The sequence below is a fragment of the Aspergillus vadensis genome (assembly GCF_003184925.1).
Source record: "Aspergillus vadensis CBS 113365 unplaced genomic scaffold BO88scaffold_9, whole genome shotgun sequence".
NCBI lineage: Eukaryota > Fungi > Ascomycota > Eurotiomycetes > Eurotiales > Aspergillaceae > Aspergillus > Aspergillus vadensis.
The window spans coordinates 52,561-68,860 of record NW_020292047.1 but is presented as its reverse complement, the minus strand read 5'-3'; the positions used below and the strand labels follow the sequence as shown (position 1 = coordinate 68,860).

The 16,300-nt window shown below is 51.3% G+C and overlaps 7 protein-coding genes across 7 annotated transcripts; 3 read left to right on the top strand and 4 right to left on the bottom strand.

Annotated features, from left to right (window-relative positions):
• The first annotated feature begins 221 nt into the window (after nucleotides 1-221).
• On the top strand, nucleotides 222-1,828 carry BO88DRAFT_404138 (DUF1295 domain protein). The gene is made up of 2 exons (XM_025706537.1): nucleotides 222-693; nucleotides 746-1,828. Exons 1-2 carry the CDS (start codon nucleotides 322-324, stop codon nucleotides 1,487-1,489), a joined length of 1,116 nt encoding a protein of 371 aa, XP_025563559.1. The 5' UTR covers nucleotides 222-321; the 3' UTR covers nucleotides 1,490-1,828.
• A 645-nt stretch (nucleotides 1,829-2,473) lies between these two features.
• BO88DRAFT_424737 (mitochondrial inner membrane AAA protease Yta12) lies at nucleotides 2,474-5,223 on the bottom strand (the record flags this gene model as incomplete). The annotated part of the gene is made up of 2 exons (XM_025708763.1): nucleotides 2,474-3,255; nucleotides 3,324-5,223. The coding sequence occupies 2 exons, from the start codon at nucleotides 5,221-5,223 to the stop codon at nucleotides 2,474-2,476; spliced, it is 2,682 nt and encodes an 893-aa protein (XP_025563558.1).
• A 483-nt stretch (nucleotides 5,224-5,706) lies between these two features.
• On the bottom strand, nucleotides 5,707-6,762 carry BO88DRAFT_443164 (ribosomal eL24 family protein; the record flags this gene model as incomplete). The annotated part of the gene is made up of 3 exons (XM_025709999.1): nucleotides 5,707-6,516; nucleotides 6,570-6,671; nucleotides 6,755-6,762. The coding sequence occupies 3 exons, from the start codon at nucleotides 6,757-6,759 to the stop codon at nucleotides 6,054-6,056; spliced, it is 570 nt and encodes a 189-aa protein (XP_025563557.1). The 3' UTR covers nucleotides 5,707-6,053.
• A 326-nt stretch (nucleotides 6,763-7,088) lies between these two features.
• On the top strand, nucleotides 7,089-7,593 carry pam18 (putative mitochondrial DnaJ chaperone (Tim14); the record flags this gene model as incomplete). The annotated part of the gene is made up of 4 exons (XM_025710712.1): nucleotides 7,089-7,136; nucleotides 7,212-7,285; nucleotides 7,344-7,397; nucleotides 7,455-7,593. The coding sequence occupies 4 exons, from the start codon at nucleotides 7,089-7,091 to the stop codon at nucleotides 7,591-7,593; spliced, it is 315 nt and encodes a 104-aa protein (XP_025563556.1).
• A 2,054-nt stretch (nucleotides 7,594-9,647) lies between these two features.
• Nucleotides 9,648-12,679, top strand: atrR (transcription factor atrR; the record flags this gene model as incomplete). The annotated part of the gene is made up of 7 exons (XM_025702989.1): nucleotides 9,648-9,848; nucleotides 9,916-10,043; nucleotides 10,108-10,487; nucleotides 10,537-11,033; nucleotides 11,092-11,267; nucleotides 11,318-11,878; nucleotides 11,929-12,679. 7 exons carry the CDS (start codon nucleotides 9,648-9,650, stop codon nucleotides 12,677-12,679), a joined length of 2,694 nt encoding a protein of 897 aa, XP_025563555.1.
• Nucleotides 12,680-13,474: 795 nt separating this feature from the next.
• BO88DRAFT_266977 (uncharacterized protein) lies at nucleotides 13,475-13,915 on the bottom strand. The gene has a single exon (XM_025702331.1). The coding sequence runs from the start codon at nucleotides 13,810-13,812 to the stop codon at nucleotides 13,513-13,515; it is 300 nt and encodes a 99-aa protein (XP_025563554.1). The 5' UTR covers nucleotides 13,813-13,915; the 3' UTR covers nucleotides 13,475-13,512.
• On the bottom strand, nucleotides 13,916-16,001 carry BO88DRAFT_266976 (putative C2H2 finger domain protein). Its single transcript, XM_025702330.1, has 3 exons — nucleotides 15,690-16,001; nucleotides 15,036-15,577; nucleotides 13,916-14,857 (listed from the first exon to the last, which is right to left on the bottom strand). The coding sequence occupies exons 1-3, from the start codon at nucleotides 15,702-15,704 to the stop codon at nucleotides 14,020-14,022; spliced, it is 1,395 nt and encodes a 464-aa protein (XP_025563553.1). The 5' UTR covers nucleotides 15,705-16,001; the 3' UTR covers nucleotides 13,916-14,019.
• Between the last annotated feature and the right edge of the window lie 299 nt (nucleotides 16,002-16,300).

Genomic DNA, 16,300 nt, shown 5'->3' with positions numbered 1-16,300 from the left:
TGTCGCTGTAGACGCGAAAAAGACGCGAGTCACGGGTATGGTAGGGTGCCTTTGTGCCTGAAAATCTATTTTACTGCCTGAGGCTCTAATAGTGGCTCGAGCTCCCCGTCATGGCCGGATTGGGACAAGTTGCAGGCCTGAATCAGGCAGCCGCGGGCGGTTGCTCGGTCACGCTTCCCGGCCAGCTTGTTGTGGTAATTGTTTTGACTCCATCCACAACCCGGCCTTGTCTTGCTTCCACTCACATGCGAGAAGCTTCCCTGTCACCCCAGCAGCAACCAGCTAACTAAAATCCTTTCCTTCAGAGTGCATCTGACCAAGATGGCGCTACCCCTCCCTGACGTCAAGTCTGTCGTGGACTGTGCTTCCTTCAGCCACACTGTCCTACCCTTCTTGTCGCAAATCACGGCGCTTCCCGAGCGACTGCAGCTTGCAGCCGCAGCCAAGGATGTGAACATCCTCAAGGACATTTACCTCTCCACGAATCCCTTCATCTCGGCCCTCTTCTTGAGTCTAGCTCTATCAGTTCTGTTTGTCATCGCTTCGGAGATCAACAGGAACTACTCCCAAGTTGATCGGTTCTGGAGTATCCTGCCGTCCATCTACAATGTGCACTTCGCTCTTTGGGCCCGCTTGTCGGGCCTGCAGACTCAGAGCTTGGATACTATCGCGGCCATCACCTTGATTTGGAGTGTGAGTTAGCATGATTTTCTGTGCATTAAATCCGCCCCGCTAACCTGCCCAGGCCCGCTTGACGTTCAACTACTGGCGCCGTGGTGGCTACTCAATCGGCTCGGAAGACTACCGTTGGCAAATCGTACGCTCCAAGGTCAACAACCGCTTTGTCTTCTTCATTTTCAACATCGTCTTCATCAGCCTGACGCAGTCCTTGCTCCTGCTTTTGATCACCGCCCCGACCTACAACTTCCTCCTTCTCTCGCGTCTGTCGGACCACAAGTCCTTCGAGGTTCCGGACCTTGTCTTCTCCCGGGTGGCCTTCTTCTTCATTATCATCGAGTACTTCGCCGATCAGCAGCAATGGAACTTCCAGACTGCCAAGCGCAACTACCAACAGACTGCCCGCATCCCTGACCAGTACAAGGGACAGTATGAGCCTGAGGATCTGGAGCGCGGATTCGTCGTCAGTGGTCTCTGGTCCCTGTCTCGTCACCCCAACTTCCTCTGTGAGCAGGCCATCTGGCTCACTCTGTACCTCTGGAACTGCTACCGCACCGAATCCTACGTCCAGTGGACCGGCATTGGTGTCTTGGGCCTTCTGCTCATCTTCCAGGGTAGCGTTCGTCTCACCGAATCGATCAGCGCCGGCAAGTACCCTGAGTACAAGGAATACCAGGCTCGCGTGGGACGCTTCATTCCCCGTTTCTCGGTCAAGCCCAAGTACAAGAGCAGCAAGAAGAAGGCTCGCAAGGCTGTCACTGAGCAGCCCGAGAGCGAGCAGACTCACGAGGCGGACAAGAAGAGCCAGTGATTTTGGGGGATACTTGATGTGCCGCTCACATTGATCTGCCTTGGTTTCGGTTCTGGGTGTTTGTCGTCTTCATTGGTTGCGGTTTCATTTGATATTTTCGAGTTAATTTGGAGTACATAATTTTTGGTGTTGGATCTTCTGGAAAACATATATTATTCTGCTGTTTGCATATATATTCTGTCATGATCAGTTCTTGATATCCTTGTCGAATTTATGAAAAGTTCCATCACTGAAGCACGCGGCAATTGGGCTGGCCCCTTGTGCTTGACTGACAGCACGCTTTCTAGTTTCTAAGTTTCTAAATTACAAGACAAATGTTGTATTGCAGACTCAAATCAGTTCTATTCACTAGTATAATAACTCTACACCTCACGACGGCCTACGATCTCACTTGAGCCATAGTAAAATATAATTTGAACTCGCCTACCATCTATATTTGAAATCCAATATAAAATAACTACCTACTATACAGTACAATACAATACACCGAACGCTTTCCTCAAGAAAGCGAACGAGGAAAGAGAAAGGGAGAAGCCAGGCGGTGAAGATCAGAGATATCAAGGTGACGGATGATTGACCGCTGGGATAGATGTCCAAGGGGGATAAGGAAAGGAGTAGAGAAATGGGGGAGGTAACTCCGGAGCAAGGTACCAAGCACGCAGCGAACACAGAGAAAGGGTCATAGTCCTAATATTTATGGCGACAACTTGGAGGGTAACAAACAGCAGACGGATGAGATGCGAAAACAGAGGGAAATTGTTAGAAAGGAGATGCTCCGAGTTGACACGCACACACAAAAGATAAATAAGTACAAAACCCAAGCGAGGAAACGAGGATGTAAAAGAGGACAACGATATATGATATGAGTAAGAAGACATGCTTGCAAAAACCCCCGCCTCGCCGCACCTTTCGTCAGCCGTGAGTGATGATGTTCTTGGGAGAGAAGAATAGTATTCGAGGATTCCCAATGAGGATTTGCATCATCTATGGGGGAATAGGGGTGGAGTCGCGGCCGTCCTTGCCTTCAGTGGGTTCCGTGGGCTCAGGGGGAGCGATGGTGGCGCCGCCGCGGCCGTCGAAGTACTTGGCGAACTCGTTGGATTCAGGCCACTCTCTAGGGCCCAGAAGACGGATCATGTCGTCGCGGCTGAGGACTTCCTTGGAGAGGAGTTCCTCGGCCACGATGCCGACTTCCTTCTTCTTCTTGGTCAGGAGGTCGCGGCACTGCTCGTGGGCTTGGTCGATGATGCGGCGGACTTCAGCGTCGATATCCCGGGCTGTTTCCTCGGAGAAAGGCTTGTGCATCTGGCTCTTCGGGTCCTCCTCGTAGTAGATGTAGCGTAGCTTTGATGACATACCGAACTTCGTCACCATGGCGGTGGCCATCTGGGTGACCTTGTTGAAGTCGTCGCTGGCTCCGCTAGTCACTGTGTCGAAGTGCAGTTCCTCGCTGACACGTCCTCCCAGAGTCATGGCCATACGGTCCATGAGCTGGTTTCCGTTCATCAGGTAGGTGTCGCCGTTAGCGGGCAGATATTGGGCATAACCCAGAGCGCCTTGGCCACGCGGAATGATGGAAACCTTGAGAAGAGGATCAGCCCAGCGGAAGTACCATCCACAAATGGCATGTCCGGCTTCGTGGTAGGCCACAACGCGCTTCTCCTCGGGGGAAAGAACAAGAGACTTCTTCTCCAAGCCACCGATGACACGTTCAATAGCCTGCTCGAAGTGCTTCATGGTGACATGATCGGCGTTTTCACGGGCCGCTGTACAGAAGCTGGTTAGTATAGAACTGATGAGATAGGGAGGTCACCCCAGGAAATTGTGTACTTACCAACCAAAGCGGCTTCGTTGACGCAGTTTGCGATATCAGCACCAGCAAAACCGGGAGTCAAAGCCGAAAGTCTTCCTTGCAGGTATTCCATATCCTCCTTCGTCACGATCTTCTTCAAGTGAACGCCAAAGATCTGCTTACGGCCATCCATGGTAGGCCGGTCGATTGAGATGTGCCGATCAAATCGTCCAGGACGCATCAGAGCCTGATCGAGAACGTCGGGTCTGTTCGTACCAGCCAACACCACCACTTGCTCGGAAGTGTTGAAACCGTCCATCTCGGTCAGAATCTGGTTGAGGGTGCTCTCACGCTCATCGTTACCACCGCCGTAGTTCGACTTCGCTCTTGATTTACCGATAGCATCAATTTCATCAATGAAGATAATGCAGGGCGTCGACTTCCGCGCGTTGGCGAACAGATCACGAACTCGGGAAGGACCAACACCGACGAACATCTCGACAAACTCTGAACCACTGACACTGAAGAAGGGCACGCCGGATTCACCAGCTGTGGCCTTGGCAAGTAACGTCTTACCAGTACCCGGAGGACCCGAGAGGATTGCACCACGGGGAATCTTAGCACCAAGCTTCTGGAAACGTTCCGGGTTCTTTAGGAAGCTGACGAATTCCATGATTTCCACCTTGGCTTCATCCATACCGGCCACATCGGAGAACTTGATCTTAATGTCGGTCTCTTGGTTGAAACGTTTGGCACGGCTCTTGCCAATGCCAAAGATGCCACCTTGACCACCTCCGCTACCTGCACGCCTCGACAGGAAATACACACCCGCCAAGAGAAGAACCGTGGGACCGAAGCTTATAAGTGTCGCAGCCCAGGGGACTTCACCCTGGTAGTTGACCGGAATGCGTTCAGCACTAGGGACACCAAGTTCCTGCTGAGCCTCCTCCAATTTCCGCTCGAAGCCGTCGACGGATCCGATGGTGAAGTAGTAGTAAAATCCAGGGTGAGCAGCAGGCGAATCGGGGTAGACTTGAGCCACCGCATCACGGTGAAGTTCGACCCGAACCCGGGTGTTGTTGATGACGGTCAGCCTTTCAACCAAGCCTCTGTCAAGAAAGTTTGCCCTGAACTCTTGCCATGTGATATCGCTGCTGTTCTCGCTCGGGTAGAAACTGCGATAGATATAGTAACTGACAATCAAGCCCGCCCAGAAATAAATGTTGTCGAGCTTGAAGACAACCATGTCTTTAGGGTCCGGCGGATTCTTGCCGAATGGGTTCTGATCCTTCTGCTTCTTGTCCTGTCCTTGGTCCTTCTTCCCTTCCCGATCCTTTTCTCCCTCTTTCCCTGGTTGCTTTCCTTCCTCTGCATGTTTCTTCTCCAGTTCCTCAATTTCCTTCATCATTCGCTCGCTTTCGATCCGCGCTACGCCACGAGCGATCTCATCGAGGTAAGAGGCCAGGTCGCGCATCAAACGCATATATGTCATGAGGGAGGCAGGACGCCCGGTGGCGATATGGTTATCGATGAATTCCTTCACCGGCGGAGGTAATCCGTTCCTCTCAACGTGCAGTTTCACGTCGTCGAGCATCTCATGTTGACTCCGTGGTGACCGTTCTTTCAAATGTGCGATGAATTCGTCTAGATGTTTCTGTTGTTCCTTGGTGAGCACATTCGTCTCTTCCGGCTTCTTCGGGTCTCCGCCGTTATTCCCGGGCCCGGTTGATGAGCCCGTGTTCTTGTTGTTGCCATTGTCGTTCGGGGGGTTCGGACCACCGGAGGGCTGGGTAGCGAAGGTCCTGGCTCGGTGTGCGATAATCAGGGCTGACAGTCTTGACTGCGGAGCGTGTGCAGAGAGCGGCCTTGTGCGGTAAAGGCAGTCTGCGGCTCTCCTCGAATATCGAGCAAGGTTGCCAGGCCGCCGGAGCAGAGAGGCCATGGTCGAGGATGATGAGCCCGGAGGCTAAGGTAAAGGCGCGGCGGAGTTCTGAAAATTCAATGGCACCTCGAGGCTGATGCGGCCATAGAGGCTCTTCTTGAAACGGAGGTGGCGGGGAAGGTGGAAAGCTCTTGGGGGAGCTGAGGTCGCCTGTGAAGTTCGCTCACGCGCTTTCCCGCCTTCTTGCGTTTTTCGTCCTTCCGTTCGCCGGCTGACTCATCTGCCCACCGCCGCCGCCGGCCAGAACCCAAAGGAATTCGGTGGACCTCAAACCCATCAGTAATCCTGGTTGTGCTTGGAAAAGTACACGATTAGGTCGAGATCTTATGCTGATGTCACTCTTCAACTATCTGTCTGTGGTTTACGGCATGTACAGGGCAGATGCTGGAAGCGGGTGGCGGTGATAACGGTAGTAGCACTTGGTGGGGAATGCTGAGGTTACGCACTAGATAGCCTACTAAAGTAGTGATGCCATAGGAGGGTCCTCATGCAAGTTTCTCTTTACAATTAGAGTGCTCTTGCTAGAAGGTATAGGGGTTCTATGCTTGATAATGCTCATCTGGTCCCAGAAGACCTATGAGCACAGTCCTCCTATCCACTAGCACTGCACACAACGGGTGATTCTATAAAGCACGTCTTTGTATGATTAAGTCAATATACCTGCAAAGAAAGCAATAATTTGGACATGAAAGTTCATCCCAGGGACCACTGTATACTTTTGGATAGGAAAAGCTTGAAACAACAGAACAAACCCAACTCCATCATAACCTCAAGGTATCGAACCCGACTACATAGCCGGAGAGAAAGAAACGTAAGAAACGCATAGCCCTTTAGTCGACATCCATCTCCTCCTGAGTAGTTCCATCCACCAACATTCTGGTCTTCTTCTTCTGTCTGAGACGCTCCTCGCCATGCAGTCTGCTTGCCTTCGCAGTCTCGGCCACCAAGGGCTGTCCCTCTTCCCGCTCGCGGAGCTCCTTGCGAATGAGGTGCTCGCCCTCCATAACCACCTTGCGATCCGCCTCGCGCTTGCGGTCCCGCGCAAGCTTGCCTGCCAAACGACGCTTCGTGAACACACGCTCCCTGCGCTGCCGGATCTCCTCCACTCTCTCCATCGCCTTGATAGTCGCCGCAACCAGGTTTCTGTCGTACTTGACGGGGACGTTTCTCTTCTTGGCGAACTGGGACAGCACCAGCGACGAGTCGACAATCATCTCCTTGCCCTTGGCAGCGCGACCGGCCTTGGTCCACTTCACACGTCTCGGTTGCCGCTTAGCCTTGAAGTTCTGATGGGTGGTAAAAGTTAGCTTAAACCTGATAAGACTGGGCGGGGCTGGGGGACTTATCATTTGCTTCTGCAAAACCGGAATGCCTTGGCGTCATTTCTAACAAACTGAATACCCTTGCTAGGGTAAACAGGCCTAGAGCAAAAGTGGCACGTTTCAACTCTGTCAGGTAGGTCAGCCGCGAGTCCTTACTGCTGGTCAAATTTCTTCCGGGATGAGCAGAGGCAAAACGCCGGGACACGCACCTCATGTTGGGCTAGTGGTTTTGAATATGTGAGCCCGAAAGCGGCGATTAGAGGAAGTAAAAGGAGAACTCCGAAAAATGAGGTAAGAAGCCGCAGACAACTCCTCGATCCCACCGTCGTGTAAAGAAGATCTCCGATGTTCAGGACAGGAACCGCATCAAAAATTGAAGCGTGGAGCAACCGGCGCTAAACCATAACGGGTAATGCGGCGCCGCTCCGATTTTTTATCTGGACTTCCGCCTCTCCCCCAACGTCACTCCTTGGATATCCCTCCTGCTGTGTCCTACGACCCTCACTCCGTCTACTTCTGAATTAGTCACTCGACTGTTTCAAGATGTCTACCATTGCTATCGGTCTCGGTGTCGCTACTGCGGCCTTCCTGGTAAGTCCAACTTGGGAACTGGACTGTATCTGCATGATGGATGACAGGAGGCTAATACGTACTCTCATCTGCTAGGGTCGCGCCGGTCTTCTTGCCTACCGTCGCTCCAAGGGAGGTGTGAATGCTATGGGCAAGGCCTTCTACAAGGGGTGAGCCACACACTGCTGTGTTATGATTTACCGGCATCGATCACTAACTAGTATACAGAGGTTTCGAGCCGCGCATGAACCGCCGTGAAGCTGCCTTGATTCTCGAGCTTCCGTACGTTTCAACCTTTTCAAACACGCTATATTCTTCGACTTCTAACCAAATATATAGGGAACGTACCCTTAACAAGGACAAGGTCCGCAAGAAGCACCGCCAGCTCATGCTTCTCAACCACCCCGATCGTGGCGGCAGCCCGTACCTGGCGACCAAGATCAACGAGGCCAAGGAGTTCCTCGACAAACACACTTAAGGCTTTCCCAACGCGAATCCTCCACTAACGACTGTTCGGGGCGTTGTTGGATTGGGAGAGGAAACACGAACATGCTAGGGATGCTTTAGGTATCTTCTATTGTACAAGAGAGATTCTTCTTAGGGTGAGCATAGCGAGGCGTTGGTGGGATTTCTTTTTTCGAAGACGAAAGATATGTCTTTGTGCTCCTTACGTGGGGCTTTGTACTATTGTCTACTATATCCTGATGAGATCGCCACTCCTGAATATATAACTATCTGTTTGGTATTACGTCTTTCATTATACCTTCTGCTTGTTCTTCTTAAAAGGACCTACTGGTTGGTCTGTTGGGTAATTCTGGAGTATGCGTGTCTGGCGGAGATTGGTTTCCAGTCACTGCCATTATTCTGGAAATAACGGCGAAATGATCATTGATCCCGCGTCAGTCCCTCTTCACTTGCTTCATGATTGTATGGCACTTTCAGGAGTGTAGAACCGTCACAGGTCCTTACTCTATCAGGTGAATGAATGGAGACAGGGATTGACAGTCCAAGCACTCACATGCCCATGCGCTAGACAACCAGACAGACAACCAGATAGTATCCACGTTTCATCAGGCTACTACTACTGCTTATGGGTCCAAGATTGCACCCCTGATATAGCTAGTTCAACACACGTCACTAAGTTGGCAGCCTAAAACACCCCCGATCTGAAGCGGGAAGAGTTGAGCCAGATGGAATAGATAGAACCCCACCGATAGAGAAGGAAACATGGAGCAGGGGGGTTTGAACTGCCACCGGACAGGGCAAAGTCCGAAAGACCGATGGGCGCCAGGAAATTCAGGAAAAGAGCCAGACTGCCAAGCCGAGGCCGGCCGGGACGGACTGTTCGGAGAAAAAGCCATCCGTCACCTGCCCATGTTCATTCGTCCAGAAACGGAGCCCGGTTGGATCAGATTCCGTGCTGCTGGACTAGTCAACTCTGGGTCTTGAATAGAATCCTAGTCACTTAGTACTGGGTAAGACTAGTAGACTAGGACCGGGGAACAATGCGAGTCGTCACGGTAAGCTGTACTGGAGACTACAACATGGCTCATACTGAGTAGATCATCCCAAGGAGAGATTTTCACTTATCAGAATACGTGAATACGAGGCAATGATAAACTGTCCCTGATCAGTGGTAGTTAACAGCATTAATTAAAAACCTCAAGCGACTCCATCACACTCCCAGCCGATCTTGTAGATGATCCCTTAAGTCCGTCCGCAGCGCTACTTACCTCCGTTTCAGGGACAAACAAAAGTATTGACTGGAACAGTATCGAAGCTTTGCTTACCTACTCGGTTTTCGTCCTTTACCCTTTCTTACTCTTTTAGGGCAGACAAAGCCAGAAAGGCAGCAAAGCTGTTACGTGACCAGTTGAACTTTGAACCTTCGTTAGCTCGATGACTCCTCCAACTTTCATCCTGGAGCTGTGCTGACGATCGTGTTCATATTTTCTTTTTTTTCTTTCTTTCTTGTGGCATGCCCCCATTATCTTCTGATGGATGCTTGTTAAATCTGTCTGACAGATCAGATCAAATTTCCTTCAGTCCCTCATTTTCCCCTCCTGTGAAGCTTTGACATCATCTCCGTTACATTTCTCTTCTTACCCCAATTTTAAAAGTACATTTTTCGCCTTATCGTGCTAGACTCTCGCCACGTGCCTGTATCGGGGAAAGATTGGTTTGATTGAGTAAGCCACACTTCTTCTCTCAGCCATTCCATCATTCATCGCCTTACGGTCTAATTCCTCCTTCCCCCTTTGCCTTCGGCTACTTTTCAATCATAATTTCTCCCCACCGACTACAGGCTCTAACCCCAGCTCACCCTAGTCGTTCCTTATCGGCATCTGGATTTTCGCGACACCTTCCCGCCCTAACGGCCGCTCCCTTCCATCTGCCCGTTGACGTCGTCGGGGACGAACCCCGCATCGCCCAAGACGCTCGAAGCATACCCGCTTGTCCTGGGACTCCACTCCCTCACATAGGCAAGCTCCTATACTTTGCACCTCGCTGGATCCTCGCCCCCACGTCACCATGGATGGCATCGGGGAAGCGCCCGATGGCATGGGCTTCGACATGCCAATGCTCATGAACCAACAGCAGCAATTCTTCGGCGCCTATGGACCGGATGGTTCACCGATGGCGTCCGCTCACCAAAATATGTCTTACCAGGATGAGCAGTCAATGGGCGTCGGAGAAGATACCAATGATGCGAAAAGGCGAAGAATTGCAAGGGTAAGTCGCTAGTGATGCGCATGAAGTGTTTTCGTGGGGCTCAGTGCGCTGATTGTTCGCCGCATAGGCATGCGACATGTGCCGGAAGAAGAAAATCAAGTGTGATGGGAAAATGCCCAAGTGCTCGCACTGCATCAATTACAAGACAGATTGTGTGTTCACACAGGTTGAGAAGAAACGGAATCCGCCAAAAGGGTATGTACTCCGTCTGCTACCGGTCCCTGTGTTCTATCTCGCTGACGGGTTTGCTCTTGTATAGCGCCAAATATATTGAAGGATTGGAAAACCGGCTGGGAAGGATGGAGTCGCTGCTCCGACTTTCCGGATTACTGTCCGAAGACGATGGTGGAAAGACTGATTTGGGAACGCTGGAGAAACGCCTGGCCGATCGATCGCTGGCAAACGGTGGCATAAGCCGTCCTAAAAGTCCGAACAAATTCACTGCTCCTCAATCCAACGCTCAATCGCAACCGACGACTTCTTCGCATCATTCCACCCCCCGTGTTGAGTCTCAGTCTAGCCCGCGCACAGCTGCTACGTCGCCGGAATCACAGAAGGAATCAGAAACCGAGGTTGAGGGCTTGTCGGATATGATGTGCTCGTTGGTAACGAATAACTGCGGAGAAACGCGCTATATTGGTGAGTGCTTTTGGATATTCATAGAATGGCTGGGATTAACAAATGATAGGGTCCTCTTCGGGATTCTCAATTTTCTCTCCCAAGGGTATCCAGTGGGTCAACGAGAAGACCGGCGACACTTCCTTCCAAGACATGATATCTTCTGCCTATATCGACGACAATAAGTGGATGTATTGGAAGCCCGAGATATTCAGCGACATCTTTGCCCGTCGCGTGTTCAAGCCATTGCCGCCCAAGGAAGAGGCTATGTCTCTCTTTCGAGACTTCTTTTCCAACTTTAACTGTATGTTCCCGCTCTTCCACGAGCCGACATTCATGCACTTGGTGGAACGCCAGTATTCTCGGGATCCATACGAAGGTTCTGGCTGGTGGGCTAGTATCAACGTGGTCCTGGCGATCTCGCACCGACTTCGAGTTATGAGCAATCTAGTGCCGCAAGAAGAAGACAAGAAGGCTTGGCTATACTTGAAGAATGCTATGGCTGTTTTGACCGAGCTTACTATGCGAAACACGGATTTACTAAGCGTTCAGGCCCTACTCGGCATGGTAAGTGATCCACTTCAGAAGTACTTTTGATATAGTCTTAGTGCTCATCGATCCGTAGTCGCTTTTCCTGCAGGGGACACCAAACCCCCAGCCGTCCTTTTTCCTGGTTGCAGCTGCCATCCGACTTTCTCACAGTATTGGTCTGCACAAGCGGGGTTCTGGATTTGGTTTGAATCCGGTGGAGGTAGAACAGCGGAAACGAGTGTTTTGGATTGCTTACCTTCTGGACAAAGAGTGAGTTAGATTCCATATATCTGATCGACTCCCGTTTAACGTTCAAACAGTATCTGTCTTCGGTCCGGTCGCCCACCTGTTCAAGATGATGATGACATGAATGTCGAGTTACCGAGTGATGACCCCCCTGACAACATCGGCAACGTCCCATTATCGGACGGTACCAAATTCAACCTGTTCAGATCCATGTGCCGCTTTGCCATCATTGAAAGCCGAGTGTACAAGCGACTCTATTCCGCCAAGGCATCGAAGCAGTCTGACGGCGAGTTGTTGAACACTATCGGAGATCTTGATAAAGAGCTCGAGGAATGGAAGGATAGCATTCCTGTTGAACTCCGACCAGAAAACGAAATCAAGACCACCCACACGCCCCTTATCCTGCACGTTGTTGTGCTTCATTTTGCGTACTACAACTGCTTGACTACTATCCACCGCATGTCCGTACACCATGGCTACTGGACGAGCCGACTATCCAATTATGCGATTCAAGGTCTGAACGCGAGACCGTTAAACCCCAGAGTATTCTTGTCGGCAGTTCTCTGTGTAACGGCTGCGAGAGCTTCTATTAATCTTATCAAATACATACCTCAAGGCGATTTCGCCTGTGTCTGGTGAGTACTGCGCTTGAATAGACTGCCGATCTGAAACTAACATGGAAAAGGTTGATACTTTATTATCCGGTCTCTTCACTGGTTACCCTATTTGCTAATATTCTGCAAAATCCTAATGATGCGCGGGCTCGCTCCGACGTCAAGTTGATGAACGTGGTCGTCAACTTCCTGTCTACTCTCGTCTCCGACGAGTCGAACGGAAGTGTCAAGCGTATGCTTGCTCTTTGCGGTGAATTTGAACGCATCGCCCAGGTAGTCCTCGACAAAGCCGAAAGAGACAGCCACTCGAAGAAGAAACGCAAATCTGCTCCCGATGAACCACGGCATGCGCCAGGGCACACAGCAGATGGAAATCGGCAGCCCGGTACACCAGCCGGGAAGCCAACAGATTCAGCACCGCCCCAACCTCCCACGACCGTTCCCTTCTCATCTCCCTCGTTTTCGAATAATCCCAATCAGCCCGCAGCCAACATCCCTAACGAGACACGAAATTTCACCCCCGGCCAGCCGCTCTCTGGAGCGAACGGCTTCACCACGAATCTCCAGGATAGCATGCACGGCCTATCAGGCCTTGGTGGAGACTTTGAAATGCTCAGCCCGGGTAATCTCGAAGGCGTGAACTTCGGCGACCAAGCACCCTTCACAACCAGTCCCGACACCCCTCTAGCACCCTTCCAACAACCCTTCGTCCCACAAGACCTCTGGCAAATGCCAATGACAATCGAATGGGACTGGGCAGATATGTCGAATAACTTCCCCGTCTTCGGTGATACCAACAACGGCCCACCAAACGGGCCATAATATGACGACACGAAGAACCCTCCCATTTCTCAGTCCCATATTCTTCCCAGCTTTGACGAATTCCTGGGATCTTCAGCACGTACATACAGACAATTTGTCACTTCCTTCCTCTTCTCTGACCATATTATAATTCGTCTGAGCTTCCGGCGTTTTCAAAAAGTCTAGGACGCACGCGCACAGCTATCACGCCACTCCACTATGATTGATTCTTCTTTTCTTTCTTACTGTCATAACTTGCTCCTCCCTCCTCATCTACTTTTCCTTCGGTCTTCCTTACATTTTTTCTTTTGGGGGGAAAGCTTTCTCAAGGGAAAGACTGCACTTGATACTTTTCTGTGTTTTACATGTTTGGCGTCGGTCGGCGAAATATACATCAGGTTCGAAGGTGTAATATTATCATACATACGTGATAGGTAGTGATTTACTATCAAGTTACAGTTACCCTAAGTATAAGTTGTTTTACTTTCCGATTATTCACTAAGTAATCATCCATTGTACATCGCTACAAATGAAAGGTTATGGTAGGACAGGTGCGCCGAGACACGTGGTTTCCAAATTAGGAAAAACGGATGATGAAAGAAAAATCAAAGTCACTGCACCATCATGCATTGGTGATTTTCTAAAAACACTGATTCTTTCAAGAGATCGTGCTTTTCAGGTCAAGAACCCCACTACAACAGTAAAATACAGATATAAAAAGGATGCCATGCATCTAGACCTCCGCATCACGTATAAACGTAGTTATTTATTCGTATAATGTATTGATTGATCGATTGATTCGTTATTCGAATGTAGAAGATGAACTTCCCTCCTTCACGGCACCCTCAGCCGGATCATAAAAATAGGGATAATGCAAGATCATGACGTTCGGTTACAATGACCGAGATATAGCATAGGGTGTAAGAAAAAAGTGGCAGCAAAGGGAAATGAGGAGACCAAGAAATAATACGCAAAAACACCTTGACGGCTGGTACGAGGATGCAGCGACTTAATAGGTACAGAAAAATTTCAAAGGACAAAGGAAATTGGTATAAGCGGACATTGTGAGTGTAAGTAAGTGGTGGTGGGTCGGCGGACCTTGTTCGGTAAACCTGGCCGAGGTATACAAATCCTGGGGTAAAACTGGCATACATGCAAAAGGGGGTGTTCCAACTCCAGTTTCAACGCAACTAGTCAAAAAAGAATAACCGGCATTTACAGAAGTCGCGCAAAGCTCGTACATGTCATCAAGTGATGGCTGCGATACAGCGGTCTGGCCAGCGATCCAAGGCTGAACCAGAATGAATATGAAGATCCGGAGGGTGGGAAGAAGGAAGTATAGACGGACATGAGTCGTCGTTCTACTCTTCCATTCGGCCGAAGACGCCGTCATCATCATCGTCTGCCTGTGTAGGCCGGCTTCCGAAGTCGACGTCCGCGTTGCGATGCTGCCGCTTGGCACGGTCAGCATTGCCCGTTCTCACTTCTCGCTCATCGGACACCTTGTATGACAAGGAGGGGTTGAATGACAGCGAGAGGAAGTTCGGGGTGGTGCTGGAGAAAGCCGCATCAGTAGCATCTGTTCTCGATTGATCCAGGCTACGGCCCTGGTTATCGACGGAGCTGGCTTGATCCAAGTAGCGGGAAGGGAGTGGAGGCACGGGTGGCACGCTCGGAGACATTTGCTGTGGCCCCATGCGCGGGGTTCCAAAGTTGCAAAGTCCGATGGCAGCAGCCAAGTCGGCCTCATCGTCTTCGTGCAGCTTGGCTTCGGCGGTGGAAGGGCGGGTGTCGATACTGGAATGGCGGAAATGCGAAAACGCCGGCGACGCCCATGGGGCACTGCTGGTGAAGGAGCTCGAGGGACCAGACTGGTAGGAGTGGGAGAAGTGAGCTGACAGGTTGCCAGCGCTGTACCGCTTGTCCATCGCCGCCGGCTCCATAGCCATGTCTTCGTCGTCATCGTCATCATCTTCGTCCATCGGAGGCGGGGTCGTCTCAGCTGAGCTGAGGCCGTCCCGAAGCTCCGACGACGCATCTGGTGACGCGGAAGAAAGATCCGACTCGGCCTCTCCGTTCTCTTCCGGACCATCCTGAGTCATGGTGACCAGAACGGAGGCAGCCTCCAGCAACTGGACCTGCTGGTGCTTGGAGATCAAAAGCTTCGAGGTAATTGCCCATGCAGGGTCGTGTTCCCACCTAAGTTCCATAAAACGTCAACCCACTGCGTCCCAGCACGGCATGAGAGAGGTAGAGGAGAGGAGAAGTGAGATCAGGGGAGCTGGATGACCACGAGGGCGACCTTGCACAGAGCCGACATGGCGCATTGCTCCGGACCGAGCCAGACGGCAGGATGGCATGGGGGGAGGATACACACATATGCTTGGACAAGCAGCTGCCATGCTTATACCCTTTCCCGCAGCGATCGCAGCGAAGGTCTGCCATGGCACGCTTCCCTTCGCCTTTGACCAGGTGCGATCCTTCGCTGGCCCGTCTGTTTCGGTTCTTAGTGCTGACCGGCTTGGGGTTCGGGTTATTGGCATCTGCATTTGTCGGACCCGTCGACGATCCATCGTTGGCCTGGTTGGGTGACGTCTTGCGAGCGACCGGCGGTTCTTGGCTGGGACTGTTCATGCTTCGTGAAAGATAAGAGCCGAAACCGGAGGGGGCTCCGACCGAGCTGGACTCTAGGCCCTTCCGGCTCCCGCGCCGATGAGAGGGCATCGTAAGCCCCGTCCCATCGACAGGAGCCTCCTTCATAGACGCCGCGACCGCGGCGGCGGCAGCATTTGCGGCGGCAGCGGTAGTAACGCTCTTGCGGCGAGTCACCCGGAAATTGGAATTGACGGCACCGAGGGAGATGGAGTGAGAATGGTGGCGGGAGTTATGTTGGGGGAGCGGACGGGAAAGGGACAATTCCTAAGAGATAAGTATGACTGTGTTAGCCTGACCCACTGGGAAAGGGTGGTGGTGATTGCATCCACACACGTCTATAGCCGGAGTGGCCATGAAAGGGAAGCTGGAAAGTTACCTTGAACGAGGCCATCTTTGAGTACGTGGACTCTCAGGCCTACAATTCGATGAATGCCCTTTTTGTGGCGAGCGATGAGAATGAGTAATCGATGCGGAGTGCTGGTTGCTGATAAGCAGCAAGTGGTGGTGAGGTTGAAGCTGAAGAGGAAGAATAAAAAAAAAAGAAGAAAGAGGCGAAAGAAAGGAAAGAGGAGAAAGTGAGAGACGGTTGGAAAGCTAGTTTAACTGGTAGGCGAATCCCAGGGATACGAGCGGGCGACCAGGTACCTGCGAGGCTAAGGGTAAAAAGGTTCAGGACCCAAGCACAAGCAAAGCAGTCAATCACGGGGGCAATTGGGGAGGGAGGGGGTTGAGTCAATGGGTGGGCGAGATAGATTTAGTAGATAAAGGGAGAGAAAGATGGGTGGATCAATGAAAGAAAGGGGAGAAGGAAATAGTGGAAGAGTAAAGTAGAGGTAGAAGTGGAAGATGGAAGGGGAGGAGGAAGAAGTACAAGAGGGAGGGAAAGTTTAGAGGAGAAAGAGAGAGAGAGTAAGAGACAAAAAGAGGAGAAAGAGGAGACAAGACAGACAGACAAGACACAGACACAGACCAGAGACAGTCACGACT

Coding starts and splice junctions, on each gene's coding strand:
- BO88DRAFT_404138 (XM_025706537.1), top strand. CDS start 322: ATGGCGCTACCCCTCCCTGACGTCAAGTCTGTCGTGGACTGTGCTTCC. Junction 694..745: donor CCATCACCTTGATTTGGAGT/GTGAGTTAGCAT, acceptor TAACCTGCCCAG/GCCCGCTTGACGTTCAACTA.
- BO88DRAFT_266977 (XM_025702331.1), bottom strand. CDS start 13,812: ATGTATGCCAGTTTTACCCCAGGATTTGTATACCTCGGCCAGGTTTAC.
- BO88DRAFT_266976 (XM_025702330.1), bottom strand. Junction 14,858..15,035: donor AGCTGCTTGTCCAAGCATAT/GTGTGTATCCTC, acceptor TATGGAACTTAG/GTGGGAACACGACCCTGCAT.